The sequence below is a fragment of the Pelmatolapia mariae genome, linkage group LG13 (genome assembly GCF_036321145.2).
Source record: "Pelmatolapia mariae isolate MD_Pm_ZW linkage group LG13, Pm_UMD_F_2, whole genome shotgun sequence".
Lineage (NCBI taxonomy): Eukaryota > Metazoa > Chordata > Actinopteri > Cichliformes > Cichlidae > Pelmatolapia > Pelmatolapia mariae.
Window position 1 is genome coordinate 34,990,621 of NC_086238.1, and position 16,167 is coordinate 35,006,787.

Here is a 16,167-nt window from a genome sequence, read left to right on the forward strand (position 1 = left end):
TGATGATGATTACCAGTGTGTTTGTTTTTAGACGTTGCATGATTTGACAGCAGTGGGAGATATAAAGTTAGACTGACACAGATGTGTTGTATACTTTATTGCATATTTACACCCAGTAAAGCTGGTTTTGGTCATTTCCAGTGGAACGTTTCTATTTTCAGTCATTACAGTTGACGAGGCTGCTGTGTGTTCATGTACAGCATCTTAAGTTTTAAACAATATTTTGAATTCTTAGTCATTTCAGTCTCATCTGCACTCCCTGTTATTTACATCATCTCCAACACTGACACACAATTGTTCCCCCAGTGTGGGCATAAATGTTCATGTTTTGTGACTAGCAGCTGCCTTCCTGTGGCAGAGTCATCACGACTGAACATTATTAACCCAGACTTCCCTGCTCTCAGGGTTAAACTCACCCTGCCTTCTGGAACAGGGCCCCAAACACAGAGCTACTAATGAGCCGAGGGAAAGTAAACTTGGATGCTGTTCAGACACTGGGCGCAATGAATATGCTGCACTTCCAGTAACATCCCATTAAAATAACGGGGCACAGCTACACCCTGTAAACAAAATTACTGTAAAATTAACTCAAGAGATTTCTTGTTTTCTTGGATGTCCAAAATGTTAGTAAATGGTACGATCTGGGTCGAGTGTCCTCAGTACTGAAGCAGGGAGAAGACTCTGTGTGGTTTGAGTTTGTCGATGCCGTTTAGCTCTTTGAGTTCGATGACCACCATGCAGCCCAGAACCTCAGCCTGCTGTTTCCTCATCAGCTCGGAGGCAGCATACAGCGTCCCTGCAATACACACATACATGTCAATGTCTGAAAGGCAGACTTCCTAAGAGAAATCAGTCCAAAGAAAGTCATACATCCCACCGATACTCCTAACAGCCCAGTCTGCTTTGTTTCTGCCTACATGGAGTTTTTATTGAAGTAGGGGGACCCAAGACCTGCAGTGCAAAGCAGGATTTGGGCTTGTCAGGTAACTTTTCTTTCAGTCTTCCAGAAAACAGCGTCACCATTCCAGGGAGAGCTCTCAGACCTCATTACCTCGCACATTTTTTAAAAACAAGTTGTATAGTCTGTCATTCTGGGATATGTATCAATAAAAAAACATTTTAATGTATCAATATGACCCAAAACAGCAACTGTTAGTATTTCTGGATCGATATATGAAACTTTCATGCAGAGTAAGCCTGTGTTTGAATTACACAGCCCTGGTGCTGCAGCTGAAAGAAGAAAACTTACAGGTGTCTCGTGCACAACAACATTCGCTTTAAGCTGAGCTTGGAAAGCCTGGGTTGACTTTAGCCTAACTTATGGTCCCGCTCACCGTCTCAGAGAGGGGTTTTACAGACAATCCTCCAAAATGTAACTGCCCCTCGCTGGATGTGCACGACTCTATGGGCCAAAACGGGAGGAGCAGAGTTCACCAGGAATGGGAGAAGAGTGAAGGAAAATCATCACAGACTAAAAATAAAGTATGAAAAGTGAAGACGATTAGTGGTGCATCACTGCCCAGACAGGATGATCCTATTCTAGTCCAACTTTTCATCACTGCCATTTCAAGACAGGAAAGCTACCATTAATTAAAAGAATGAAACCAGATTCACAACATGAGACAAAAAAAGATTCTAGTAATATTAATGCTGTGTGTCAGCCGCGAGCGAGCTGTGCAGCTTCTTTCATAAACGATAAGAAACGACTGCTACGCATCAGAGCTGCCGTCTGTCATGAAGGTTGTTTCTGAGAAATTCAGCGTACTGTTTTGCTGCCTTTGTATCTATGAACTCTGAATCCCCCCCCCCTGTGGGCAAACAAGTGTCATTAATAAAGAAGACAGTTCAGTTCTCCAAGTCTAATGTTTAGAAATCTACTTCGGATATATATGTGATAAATAGGATTTTGAGATTGGACTTCACATTAAGTATGATGTTAAATATTTACATTTAGCTAACTGGCCTGATGTGTTGTTATTAAAAAAGTATGAGGAGGTTCAGTTCTGGTTAATATTGATGAGACTGAGAACATTGTGCATTAATTTAATTGTCAATTCTGTTATTTTTTTGTGTTTAATCTCTAAATATTACACTGGCAGCACTAATGAATACTGTAACAGGCTTATATAGTTTTCTGATTCATTCATTATCTTCGTGGTGGTGACAGGGATGAAAGGATTTCACAAATCACACACTGCATATCAAACATTTTACAAGTGACTGAAGCAGGATGCATGTAAACAGAGAGGCAGATTATGACATGACTGGTACCGTGATAGCCATCCATAATGTTAGACGGATTATCTAATGTTGAAGTAAAAGCAGACATGCCAGTAAGGGCAAATATTCAGCAACATAACTTGTATTCATGTCTCAGTCAGACTGAATCACATCTAAACTGGTTTCTCACCTCCAGTAGCCAGGAGGTCATCGATAAGCAGAACCTTTTGTCCTGGAGCCACAGCATCCTCCTGGATCTCTGCTTCAGCCTGGAGGAACAGAGGAAATACTATTTTTAATTAGATCTGAGTGTGGTCAAGCTCAACGACGCAGCATAGACTGAAACTTATTATATCTCAAGTAACAGTAAAAGGAGACACACTGTAAACTTTGACTCATTTCTGCATCATGATATCTAGCAGTGGGTTTTCTGTCTCTCTCTGCACAATACGTGAATCTCTGAGCTGCTGTGCAGACACGTCACTGAAACAAAAACTGAGGGGTGCACAACACTAATATGACAGCAAGCTGCAGTGCACACATTTGTGATTAATCACGTTTGTGATTAGCACTATAGGATATAAAGGATGCACTTCAACTGGATTTTATTTTTCACTTCAACAGGTGAAAGCAAGCTGACATTGTTTGCATCTGACTTTGTCTTAGTATACTGTTTGTTTGTTATGTAACAAACAGCTAACCAACAAACAAACCCTCCCATCCTGACTTTGTGGTGCTGGATCCTTCCTATAGGACGTAGAGCTTACAGCAGGCCAGTAAGGCTGAAGGTGTGTCTAAGATATTTCTGCCTTGTCTGCAGAATAGGATCATAGTGTCTACATTTCCATAAGTGTCTCTGTATACGGCTTGTGGAAGGGATGCGTTCAACTGCTCCATGGAAAAGAGGAGCGGGGATGAAAAAGTCGAGCTCTGAAATGTCCAAAAACACATATTTCCTCCACTTTTATGAGGATTGTCCTTAGTACCTCATCTCTAACGGTTTTATCCTGCCCGCCCTGCAAACAAACAAACAATCCTTTCAGAGTGTGTCCTTGTGTTCTTTACCTTGCCATACTCCAAATCATAAGAGACAGAAACAGTGGCTCCGGGCAGTTTGCCTTTCTTTCTGACCAGGACGAAACCAATACCTAGCCTCTGGGCGAGCAGAGGCCCAAACAGGAAACCACGAGCATCTAAACCTGCCACACACAAACAGCAATAATGAGGTGGGAAGAGCAACATTTACATTAAAAGGATACAATAACATCAAACCTGCCCAAACCAAATCAGAGGCGTTATCAGATGATGATTGTGATTAAATGATTAGAATTCTATAGAGAAAAACACAACAGTAAAATGCAACACTGTTGCAGATAAGATTATTTTAATCCTCTGTGAATTCCAGTGAATGATTGTGTGGCTGAGCGTGCTCAGTGTTGCTGTTTGCTATTAAAGTGACGGCTGCACATTTAAACTGGATCCATGGAAACATTAAAGCTCACGGTCACACAACCTGATAAAGGAGTTTAGTTTGTAACAGATCAGAGTCAAATGAATACAGATATTCTTGTATTCTAGCAGCTGCAATTCGAACAGACTAAAAGAGACTCAGCAGCAGCTTAAGAATCAAACATAACATTTTCTACATCACACGGATAATCCTGTGACAACGCAACAGTTTGTGATGATTACGTGGTTTAATTACAGCACTGCTTAACTTACACATGTTAAATATTCCCACAGGAGAAAATCTATGTTGCACAATAAAGAACAGAATCAATGTAAATATTGTCTTTCCAGGCAATTTTAAACCTAAACTGAACACAACCTGCTCCCAACCAACTTCAGCATGAGTTACCATGGTAACTTAACCAGATAAAAAGAGAGACTTTCATTTATTCACAGTGTGCTGTAGACTGTTACACGGAACTGACTGGCTTAAGAACATATAAAATAAAATAAGGAAGCAAGCAGTTAAAGGCCGGCCAGTATCAACTCTTTCACTTTGATCAGCTGTTGGAGGCTGTTGAGGAGCTGGGACGAGGGCAGTCTCATGTTTGATGTTGTAAGACAGCGTACACTAAGAACAAGTGATGGAAAACATATTGAACAGAAGTATCTGATGGAGTGTACATGGTTTACCACTATACTCACAGGAGTTAAAACACAATATCTCACACAGCTGCACAAACTAAGGTGGACTTTCCAAACACCAAGCATGAGATACAGCTGGCTGAGAGGATATTTAAGGTGTGTTAAAGATACCTTTAAAAGGTGAAGCATAGCCGTTTCAGAGCTTTTGTTTTTCTTACCTACAATCAGATCAACGTGCTGGTGATTGTTCCTCACATGTTCTTCAAACAGGTCAATTACTGCTTTAAGGGCAGCTGCATCCTTGAGGATGGGACAAATATCTCTGCAAGATTCAGACACAATCATTTAGTAGCATTTACAGCCTGGCAGATACAGGACTTTTAAGACTCACACTATTGTTTGGTGGCTTAAAAGTCAGATATAACTGCTGATTTTTTTCTGAGGGAAGCCGCCTTCTGATAGACAAATAGTGCAACATGAGCACGAGACAGGAGGAACACCCTGAAACCATGCTGAAGGGTTTTTCTCCTGTGTCTCCATTTATCGGCTGTTATAAATCCCAATAGCGATATATCAGCAAATTCCTATGATCAGCTGATACTGGGAGTAGCTGTGGCTCAGCAGGAATAGTGGTTTGTCTACTTATTGGGGGGATTGGACCTCCAGGTAAAGAGTCAGGCTTAAATAGTAACCAGTCCTTTTGGATACACATCAAAATTATAAAATATATTTCCACAGAGAGGTTTCATTTCCTAGAGATGCAAAGTGTTGATTTCTGATCTATATTTGACATTGGAGTGACAAAACCCAGCCTTGACTTGTAGGTGGTATAGTTATAATGCAACAGTACCAACTGAACAAATACTGCATGTTATTTGAACTGAACCACCCTGTAGCTGGATGTTGTAGTGTCCTTGGGCTCTGTGTTGGGTGGACTACTTTTTACATTTTACATGCTACCTCTAGGGAGTACTATTAGAAAACACTGTATGCATTTTCACTGCTGGAAGGATAACACCTGATTATATTACTATAATAGATAAACTACATGGACGTCTTAAGCCTGCATCATCATTTCTGTGTCTGCAACATTCAGATCTGAGTGGCAATTTTCATGCACAGTCATCAAAGTGTTGCAAGAAAATATTCCCACCGTCAAATACTACTAACAGCCTGAAGGTTAAACGTTTTTTCATATTCATTTGCATGATGTATTCCTTATTAAACAGCTCATTGTCATGTTTAAAGGCCTCTGAAGTTAACCTCTGAGTATTTCTCTGACTATAGTGAAGGCTTTCAGTGCTTTGAGCCATTGCGGCATCCTGACAGCAAGATTTCATAGGGATTTTATTTTGAAATACACACTGATATTGACTTCATGCTCAGCGGGTGTCACTGAGGCCGTTTACTGTCTGAAGTTCAAGTTCAGGCTGTGGAAACAACTGTAGCTCATAAATGAGCTTTCGGGAGGCTTTACTTTCGTCAAAATCAGACTGAGCTGGTCCGGCTGTTCCAAAGTGCTCACTGTGGGGGCAAAGTGTGCTTCCTGGTAGCAGGGGTCTGACACGTGTCCTTGCACCTGTAGCCATGATTACAGCTCTCAGAGACCAGTTTCTATTCGCGTAAGATCAGCGAAGAGACCTAAAGTTTGCGGGGGCCTTTCAAACAAGAACGCGGTGTCTTACCTGAACAGGATCCCTTTCTTGGGAAAGTCTGGGAAAGCGCGGACGGATCTCTGGACCAGCTGCAGCTTTGCCTCCCAACCTGCGGCCATACTGAACGCTACTTCTTCTTTCTGCTCTACGGTGTGCAAACACTCCTTTGTCGCCCTCTTCTGGACAGAAGGCACGTTAAACTTCCATAAGATGAAAGCTTGAAGCTCTGTTTTAACACTAAATAATAAAAACATAGCATTAACAGCTATGTTTTATCGGACAATAAATAAACTGCCAGCACAGTTACCCTCCATAGCTCCTCACTTTGACGTTTTGTTTCTGGCTACACACAGTGTGCAGGTCAGCTTCATGTGTAATAACGCGGGTCTGCTCTGGAGAAAAACTACGCCTCAGCCTCTTCTTCTTCGGCCTTTTTAACATTGTGTCAGTGATGGAACCTGAACACACACACGGGCCGTTTATCAATGCCCAAGTACGCGAGCACGGACTCGCGATATGTACAATTGGAACACCAGCGTACGTGATGACGTCACAGGTCCGGAGTTTTTACTGCCGTCCCCTCTTAATTTAACTGTGAGCAGTGTTGGGAAGGTTACTTTTAAAATGTATTCCATTACAGAATACCGAATACATGCCCCAAAATGTATTCTGTAACGTATTCCGTTACGTTACTCAATGAGGGTAACGTATTCTGAATACTTTGGATTACTTAATATATTATCATGTTGTTTACAACTACGTGAATGTACTATTGCTGTGATTTATTACTGTTACTGAAGGTCCGCGGCTCCGAACCGTAGTAAAGGGACCTCTGGCTAATACGTCGGGTTCCGTGTCGGGCTCGTAGCTGAAAACTAGCTTTACTTTGTTGTCTGGGTCAAGTTTGTTGCGAGAGACAGAGAGAGGCGTTGAATGGCTGCTCCAACGGAACTAATTGTTTCCGGGGGAAAACACGAACACAGTGTACAGTCGAGTCTTAATAGCTTACTTACAGCTGGGCTCGTCAGGCACTCTTCTTGGCTGCAGTGGTTATTATTATATTTACATGCTTCCAGCTCCCGTTTTTGCTCCGTGACAGCTCGGACTTTTCCTTTCTCTCCCTCCCTCGCTCACAGACACATAACGTGTATGGTAGTCCATTCTCGCTGCAGCACGGACTACACTGCCCATGAGGCTACATTCTTTAGGGCCATGCCTGTAGCATTCTGCCTATTAGCTTAGCACAACAACAACAACAAAAAGGCGCTCTCTCACCCAGGAAACATACAGAGAGAGAGCGTCACCCTGTAACCATGGCAACCGTAACGCTGCCGCCTGGAACAACAGAGCGTAGCTGTCAAACAAACCCAAACAGTCCTGACCCGCGACAATATGAAACAGGAAAGTACCGCCGTGTATTCCATTTATTTCAACAAAGTAACTGTATTCTGAATACCACCTTTTTAAACGGTAACTGTAACGGAATACAGTTACTCATATTTTGTATTCTAAATACGTAACGGCGGTACATGTATTCCGTTACTCCCCAACACTGACTGTGAGTAACATGTTATGAAGCTTAACTTTAATCACAGCCAAACCGGTTTACTCAGGAACAAATAAAACACTGAAATAAACCAAACATTAACATTTAGAAGTGATCTAAGTGACTTATATATCATTGTTAACCTCAGTAGTGAAACCTCTATTAATAAAAATAGTGTACATGTACATACGTGTACATACCTTAATAAAAACAAGCAGGTGAGATGTTGGAACGCTTTTATTTCTATTCTAGTGGACACTCAATACTATAGACAGCTGCTGGAGTTCAGTAGCGGTTTTAGATACGGGCGACACGGGCGGTTGCCCGGGGCGGCATCGTGGTGGGGGGCGGCATCACGGGCATCGGCAAAAAAAACCCCAAAACATGCTTGTACTCATGCTGCCCCGACATCATGCCAGCGCATATTGGGAATGGCATAGGCACCGATCGGTTTTCTATCGCCCATTAGCTGGGAGTAACGGCGCCCTCAGTTTGCGAGGTGCGCCTGCTGCTTGCGGCACAGGGAGGAGAGGGCGGGGCGGCGGGGGATTCTCTGGCTGGCTGGAGCAGCATCTAATAACCAACTCGCAAAATAAAACTAAATAAAAACAAACCAACAACACGAAAACACCAGACATTATGATACAGACTTATAATTTGCACCGATGTTTTTTCAAAATTCTATACGGGAAAAGTGAGCGTGAGAGCCCTCGGTGCGCCTGCTCGCTGCTGAAGTCAAAGTAAACTTTATTGTCATCTCCGCTACATACAGTCCAGTATATAGAGAGACGAGACGACGAGGCTCCAGTTACAGCAGTGCAAGTAAATAAACAATAAATATTTAAGAGTTTCACAAATAAATATACACTTTAGGACTTGGGGTAAAGGGATCAATAACAATTTAAAATGTATATTTTATATTTTGTTGATTTAAAGTCTCATACACAACCCGTTTTTAAAGTTTAAAAAAAAAGAGAAAAGAAGAGGAGTGTAGCGACTTCCACAGTCGTTGAGCCTGCCTGACGCGCTGTCAACTTTACGCAATAATGCCAGAGGTGGAATTGCTTGCTTGTTTATTATGGAGTTAAGTGCTTGAAAAGTACTTTAATAAACGTGATCGGCTCGCGATTCAAACTCTTAAAACATCACAGGCTCTAATGCAACAAGGGGAAACTCGTTGTGCTGCGGTCAACAAAAACTACCAGCCCTCCTCTCTGTCAAAATCAAACCAGTGAAAGACAGACTGACAACGCCCTCTTAATGTCGCCGCTACCACCCACGTGACTCCCGTTACACATCACCATAGCAACCAAACAAATGAAAACCCAGTGATCATTAAAATTCAATACATTTAATTATGGCTCCTACAAGGAGAAACGAGCAAAAGATACAGGTAAGCAGATGTGTCATTGGATAATGGCAGGTCATGTATCCTAAAACATTAAGAATCAGAATACTTTCTTAATCCCTAAGGAAATTATGTGGGTTACAGTTCCTCCAAGAAGAAATGGTAAAATAGTAACAGTAGCAGACTAAACTCCAAACAATATATACAATAATATAATGTTAATTAGTCAGTGTCAATTGCTGATTTGTCCTGTTCTCATTGTATGACGAATTATGATGTCTGTTTAGTAGCCGTTTGCATACTATGCATACTCTCTCTCTCTTCACGTGTGTGTGTGTGGGGGGGGGGGCGCCAGAGGCTAGGACCGCCACTGCTGGAGTTTCTTTAACCTGAGTAGTGAGACGTCCGCGAGCGGGGGGGGGGGGGTTGAAAACGATGTGCCGGGAGTCCGCTGTTGAGTTTTGGACGAAATGCATTCTGGGATATATACCTGTCCCAAGTCTACACCGATGCATGCTCGATGAAACGGGCGGATCGAGAACACATCCGGGACTTTTTCGCGTTCTCGGCGTGATGCGTACTTCGAATTGGAACAGTACTTGGTCTCCGACTGATGACGTATCACGAGTACACGAGAACGCAAGTACGCACAAGTACGCATATTGATAAACGCCCACGTTCATGTGGACACGGGGAGAGTACAGTAGGTGGCGCTGTTCGACAGTGATGCGGCTTCTTATAATTCGAAGAAGAAATGCGGAGTTTCTTCTTCCTGTGTGGCGCGTACAGAGGAGCGTGTACAGGTTGTTGACATGGCACACTGATGTCGGCGTGTGTCACACTCGTGTCCGCTCGCCGTGCCGTGGCGCCGGCATGTTTGTGGGCTGGATGGAGCGGGTGGAGGAAAGCGTGTACCGGGGGATTCAGGCTGGTCCCGTCCAGAGCCCGCAGCGGGACACGGCCCGGGGCTGCAGGTCGGTGCTGCCGCCGTCAGGACACATCAGACCCGGGCTGAACTCGAGCATTTAAAGCAGCGTTTAACCAGCCGGGTTCACATGTCTACCCCGGTGCTTACAGATCGACAGCAGCGATCTGATCTCAGTCTGAACTCAGGTTAATTGTAGCCTACAGAGTATCTGCAGAGTCAGTTAACGTGTTGTGTGCTGTGGCAGCAGTAGCTGATGAAAAGGGAGTGACTCAGAATAGCGTCATAAGAACATGTGGGGAAACAAACAGTTGACAACGAGCTCTTATTAGACAGTAGATGTAAATCTTTCTTGAGGTTTTATTTACATTTCCCACAGTATTGAGCCCCCTTCAAATCAATCAATCAATCAATAACACTTACAGGAAGCGAAGTCGAGTCTCACTGTGTTGTCTCCCTTCTAAGGGAAGCTGTTGCGGGATGGAGAGGACAGGAAAGCAGTGGTGAGCCTCCATGTTTAATCTGAGTTTGTCCCTCGGTGCATGCTGGGAATGATGTGAATGTTAATGTGGACAGCAGATTCTCACGTGGGACTGATCGTCCATAGTTTTTGAAGATTCAGAGACTCACAGCAGTGTCTGACAGTCTGCCTGTACGTTGCTGTGTTCAGATCTGTGTTGAGGGGAACATTGCCAGTGGGAAGACAACATGTCTGGAATATTTCAGCAAAACCAGCAGCATCGAGGTCAGTCAGTCTTTGTGCAGTGTAGCTGTGTGCGTTCAAGATTTCCAGTGTTACCGAGCTCCAAGTATACCATTTGTTCACGAATGTATTCCTCTCTCCTTGCCTCTTTCTTGCAGGTCCTTACAGAGCCAATCTCTAAGTGGAGAGATGTCCGAGGGCACAACCCTCTGGTAACGTACATGACCGTGCTGTCAGTGTGCAGAGCTGAAATGAGCTGGAAGGATTCTTCCAAAACATTTTGTGCTTTTATGATGTTGGAGTCCGGTGCTTAACGCGCCGGTGCTTAACGCGCCGGTGCTTAACAGTGTTGACTTGGGTTGAGATGTGGTGAGTGTAAACACCATGGATTGTCTCTGTGTACTCCCGCTTCCATCAGGATCCTTCCTCAGGAGTCCGGTCAACCTTATCAAATGCTCTGGGAATGTGTTGAGTGCTGGTTGGTAGTGTGACTTCCCTGTATGTCAGTCTAGCTGTTCACCTGCAGGTTCTGTCCCCGCAGGCTTTAATGTACCAGGATCCTCAGCGCTGGGGCATCACGCTACAGACCTACGTTCAGCTCACTATGCTGGATCGACACCTGTCAGCTGTGGTAAGTGTCCTGCTAGCTAGCACCACAGCTGTTTTACTCTGTGCTTGTTTTGTTGCATGCTAACACCCATATAGCCTGGGCTAGCACACTGATGGCTGTACACTGGTTATGCAAACAGATATGCTGGCACACGTGCTGTTTCTTGTTGGTTTCAGGCAGCTCCTGTTAGGATGATGGAGAGATCTATCTTCAGCGCCAAGTACATCTTTGTGGAGAATCTCTTCAGAAGGTACAGTAATCTGATCCATGGATCATCCACACAGTTTCAACTGAACTATAGCGATGGATTCTGCCGCACAACACAGCCCTGCAGCGCTGAAGTAGGAGAGTGTGCAACCTGTGTACAGACAGAGAGGATGGATTGTTATTTCAGTCAGGCTCAGCATCTATTCTCATGTCTTTAATGTAAAGGCCAGTGATAAATAAAGGTCGTGTTCATTCATGCATCATTGTAGCCAAGTGTTACCATGAAATAGTCCAGATGTTGATTTGCAGTATTGCCCAAAGTGCCTCACAGCCATAGCTATTTAAACAGAACTTAAAATGTAACATTTCATTTAAAATATGTAACTGTGTCAAATGAATCATCCAACCTGTAACTGAGCATTTCTGACATTTATGGGAATTTAGAGAGCTGGGGTGGTTCGGGAGGTAGAGATGGTCACCTACTAATCAGAACGTTGATGGTTTGGTCTTTGACTGCTACAGTCTATGGTTGAACCTCCAATGTGTGGAGAGTCCCGGGTATTTAAGCCGTAGTTGGTGTTGCTGACCCACTATTGATCATGTGCCAACGTGTGAAATGGGGTGTGGGTCACTATCAGCAGTGGTTTTGGGTGAAATCACTGTGAGACCTTAGAACTGAAGATGCTTCTGGGATGAGAGCTGAAACACCTTCAAGAAATTTTAAGAAGTCCAGTCAGTTTTCTTTCCAAGCTCGTTAGGTTAGATAGAAAGAACCTATGAGTGAGTAAATGAGACATGTTTATAAAGTGCTTTGAGCACTAAGTAGAGTAGAATTAGAGTATTATTTCATGTTTTTCTTCCAGTGGGAAAATGCCAGAGGTGGACTATGCTGTTCTCAGCGAGTGGTTTGACTGGATTACAGCTAACATTTGCATTCCTGTTGATCTCATTGGTGAGTACAACACAAGCAGAACAAACCTGCTGCAGCTCAGCATCAAGAAACAAAGTACGAATCCTGTGCATGTCTGAATGGACATGATGAGAACTGACCTCTGTCTTTGAGTTTGTGTTTATGCAACTGGCATTCCTATGTAATGAAATGAGTTCATGTAGTCGTAGTAATAATAATGATACATGTCATATTTTGGCTTTTTCCCTGGCTCCAGTTTACCTGCAGACGTCTCCTCAGACCTGCCATGAAAGGTTAAAGCAGCGATGCAGAGAAGAGGAGAAAGTCATTCCACTGGTGAGCAGCTTGTGCTTCACTTCATTTGAAGTTCGTCAATTCAAAGGGACACTGAGTGGTTTTATAGAATTAAGACAGCTGCACAGTAGTGCCAATATAATGACCACTTGAAGTGACCATAAAGCCACTCCAGAGAAGCTGAAAACATTTCCAACTCATGGTGAAAGAACTGAGGCTTGTCAAGGCAAATGGCATTTAACACTTTGTTTGAAACACGTCCAAATGCCGAAGCTGTACTTTAAAGATAAAACTGGTTCCTAGAGATGCAACAAAAGGCTAAAGATGTGACCAGCAGCACACGTCAGCACACGGCTTCCTCCTAGCTCCAGTTTCTGTTCACCTGGGACTTCACTACATGGACTGCAGCGAGGTGGCATCAATATTTACACCTTACCAAACAACTACTACTGATACTACAAAACATACATGACAAGTTTACAGCAGGCGTCCTGTCAATTCAAGTCAGTGTATTTATAAGTATGTTTTTAAACGACACAGGTTGACCAAAGTGCTGCACAAACTGGGAAAAAAACCCAACAGAAAAACAGAAGACAGGTCACAAAAACAAAGAACAGAGTCACAATAAGGGAATAAAGATGTGTCTTCAGGTTCAGTGTTAGGGAGGTCCTAGTTTGAAAAGGAGAGTGTTCCAAAGTTACGATGTAGCCACCGTAAAGGCCGGTGTGCTCTGTGTTTGAGTCTGCTTCTAGGAACAACAAGACCTGAAAGTTCTGTTAGGAGTGTGTTCAGAGAGGTAGGAGGGAGGCGATCCATTTAGAGACGTAAAAACAAACAATAAAAGCTTAAAATCAAATCTAAAATTTACTGGAAGCCAAAACTGGGGAAATGCTGTCACGTTTACATTGCCTGTGAGCAGGTTGGAGAAGAGGGAGCAGAGCCTGGCTGATACCCAAATAAAGGCCCCAATATTCTGAAACAGCAGAAAAATGTCCAGCAGTAGCGGGAGTGATGATGCAGAGCTCGCGCACAGGTAAAAGAGGTTTAACTGGTCAGCACAGAAATTTGAATTATAACAGTGATCAGAAAAGTGCAAACTTGAATATCACATAATTACAGAGCACAAGATAAGACTGAATCCAAAGTACGTCCACGCTCATGGGAGGGAGCGCTGACTGACTGAACAAGATTAAAATAATCAGTAAGGTTCAGGAAGTCTTTCACAAGAGGTTTATTGGGGCAGCAAACATGAATATTAAAATCCCAAAGAATTAGAATCATTCCAGATAAAAAGACCTTCTTAAATAAAATCCTTGTTAAACTTCGGAGGCCAATAAACAGTGAAATGGTTTAAAGCTGCTGTAAATATCAGCAGTGAGCTGTCGCTGTTTCAGACCTGTGTGTGTGTGTGCGTGTGTGTGTGTCCGTGTGTCCATCCTCCAGGAGTATCTTGAGTCCATTCACCAGCTTTATGAGGAGTGGCTAATAAGGCGTACCTCCTGGCCTGTTCCTGCTCCTGTGTTGGTGAGTGTTCACACAGAGCACAGCTTTGCTCTCAGGTAGTACACTCACTCTCAAACCACAGACACACACAGTGAATTACACTGATAACAATGATTTGGGGAAACCTTGGGTTCTTGTCTCATGCCACCCACCTAAATATTGTTGCAACTAAGCCCACCCCCATAACAAGGACAGGACAGTGCACTCCTCCACACTGATTAGAAACAAGACGAGGAACCTGGGCCCAAACTCCCAGGTCCAGGTCTGATTGAGCATCTGATCCACAGAAGCTCCATGACCCAAGTTGATTTTGAAGCACGAGGTGTGTGAGTGTGATTGGACTGGTTCTTATTAAGTGTTTTTCTACTCAAAGCATGTCATACTGTATGCCTCATTCACCCATCCACACACAACACATACGAGCACTTTTTTCTATTCTTTCTATCCAACTCTATCCACTCATTTAGAAGATCTTTGCTGGAAAAATGGTCACTGTATAGAAGAGCCCTGTGTAGTGGTGTACTTCCTGTTCGTGCATTTATTACTTCTAGGCTGGACATATTCATTCACTGGTTTGGAGCCATGTTTTCCATGCTGCTTTCTGTGTAGAGTAAATCCCTCATAGCTAACACTGATCTTCCTGATATTTAAGAATGATGTGTGTGTTTGCAGGTGATTCCTGCTGACCACAACCTGCAGAGGATGCAGCACCAGTACGAAGAGAACCGAGCCAAGATCCTAGCAGCAAGTCTCTGATGCTCGAACACACACTCATGCTAACCCCGACCTGACAGGAAGCTGTTACAGCACCTTTTTTAAGCTGTTTCTGATCTTACACCTCGTCACATGTGACATTTTTGTATGCACTCCCAGTTCAGCCATTCCTATTCATAAAGACCAATCTCAGTACATTTAATTGCAAAGTATTAAAGTAAAATGTAATCGATGTGCTCACAAGAAACTATTGAGAAACTGACCATGAGAGCGGATCATTCCAGTGCTCGAGCCAAAGCCTGTCAGCTTTCAAAGGTGCTGCGCGCTCAGGCTGGTCCTTGGATCCTTGGATCTTATCTGCTGTGTTTTTCCTGAGTCTGAGGAAGTGTGTAAGTGAAAACTCTTCATACAGAACAAGTTCAGTGACAGCGTTGTGTCACTTCAGACCATGAGTTATAAGTCCTGGTCTGATCATCACTCCTCTGTCCTTTACCTGCCTGCCTCTGCTCTGCCACCTGAATAAAGGAGCCTATTTCCATGAAAACAACATTTAGTCAGTGTTTGAACAGGCTGTGTGATCCGGCACTTTTAATGACATGAAGCTCAACCTGTGAAAAATCTGCTGCAGCCTGACGTCCTGGAGCCTTGAACTCAGGGACACGTTGGAGCTTCCTGAGTGATGCTGTGGGCTCTCTGCCTTCTCTTTCCTTACCCGGATGATTGAGCGTGCTTAAAGACTCACTGCCAGGTCACATGACTGATCAGTCGAGTTTACAGCGCTTGAAGGATCAAGCACTAACAGAGTATTTCCAGAGTTGGCTGCATTGTGTTAGGAATAAAATGATTAAAGCAGTTTTTGTGATTTTTTTTTATACACTTTGCAATTGTGCTCATTAAGAGTTGGCACTCTGTGTAATAAAAGTCAAAAGCATCAATTAAACAATATGATTGAACTGAATTATTGAGACTGACGTGTTGACTGCAGAGGGATTAGCAAACTGCTTACACATCAGTTAAAGTCAGGGTGATATTTTTCTGGGCTGTGGGAGGCCCAACAGACTTGGATAATAAATAGAAAACTAGTCTTGGGGCTGCAAGTATAAAGCAGCTTGAGCTTAAACATTGCTGTGATTTGGTGCTATAAATAAACATAAGGTGACAGCTTTTAACCAAAGGAAAAAAATGACCCAAACTATTGTTTGTCCTCCATCCAGATCCACCAACAGAAGATGTGCCATTAGTTACCTCAGACCACAGAGGCAGCATGCATAGACATGTTTTTGCACTGCACCACTTTACTTAGACATCACCCTTCCATCCAACACATATAATGAACTAATAAAATATTTCTTACAAGTCAAAGTTGGGTTTTTGTCTCGTATCCTACAGAAATGGCATTCAACGTGAGTCTGTAATTAAAGTTTCAATGTTACTAATA

The 16,167-nt window shown here is 43.2% G+C and overlaps 2 protein-coding genes across 8 annotated transcripts; one reads left to right on the forward strand and one right to left on the reverse strand.

The window, feature by feature from the left end:
* Nucleotides 1–93: 93 nt before the first annotated feature.
* aprt (adenine phosphoribosyltransferase) lies at nt 94–10,301 on the reverse strand. Of its 7 annotated transcripts, none has more exons than XM_063490985.1 (6): nt 10,212–10,301; nt 6,000–6,148; nt 4,533–4,636; nt 3,286–3,419; nt 2,411–2,489; nt 94–796 (listed from the first exon to the last, which is right to left on the reverse strand). In XM_063490985.1, exons 2-6 carry the CDS (start codon nt 6,086–6,088, stop codon nt 657–659), a joined length of 546 nt encoding a protein of 181 aa, XP_063347055.1. In that variant the 5' UTR covers nt 6,089–6,148; nt 10,212–10,301; the 3' UTR covers nt 94–656. The 7 variants fall into 7 exon arrangements, 6 of the variants coding, with proteins under 6 accessions (XP_063347055.1, XP_063347056.1, XP_063347054.1 ...); XM_063490986.1 differs by having other exon boundaries at nt 6,000–6,145; nt 10,212–10,227; XM_063490984.1 differs by lacking the exon at nt 10,212–10,301 and adding an exon at nt 6,983–7,287 and having other exon boundaries at nt 6,000–6,145.
* On the forward strand, nt 9,515–16,062 carry tk2 (thymidine kinase 2). Its single transcript, XM_063490979.1, has 10 exons — nt 9,515–9,837; nt 10,254–10,291; nt 10,459–10,533; nt 10,650–10,703; nt 11,033–11,122; nt 11,278–11,351; nt 12,172–12,260; nt 12,475–12,554; nt 13,956–14,036; nt 14,688–16,062. Exons 1-10 carry the CDS (start codon nt 9,687–9,689, stop codon nt 14,769–14,771), a joined length of 816 nt encoding a protein of 271 aa, XP_063347049.1. The 5' UTR covers nt 9,515–9,686; the 3' UTR covers nt 14,772–16,062.
* Nucleotides 16,063–16,167: the final 105 nt, after the last annotated feature.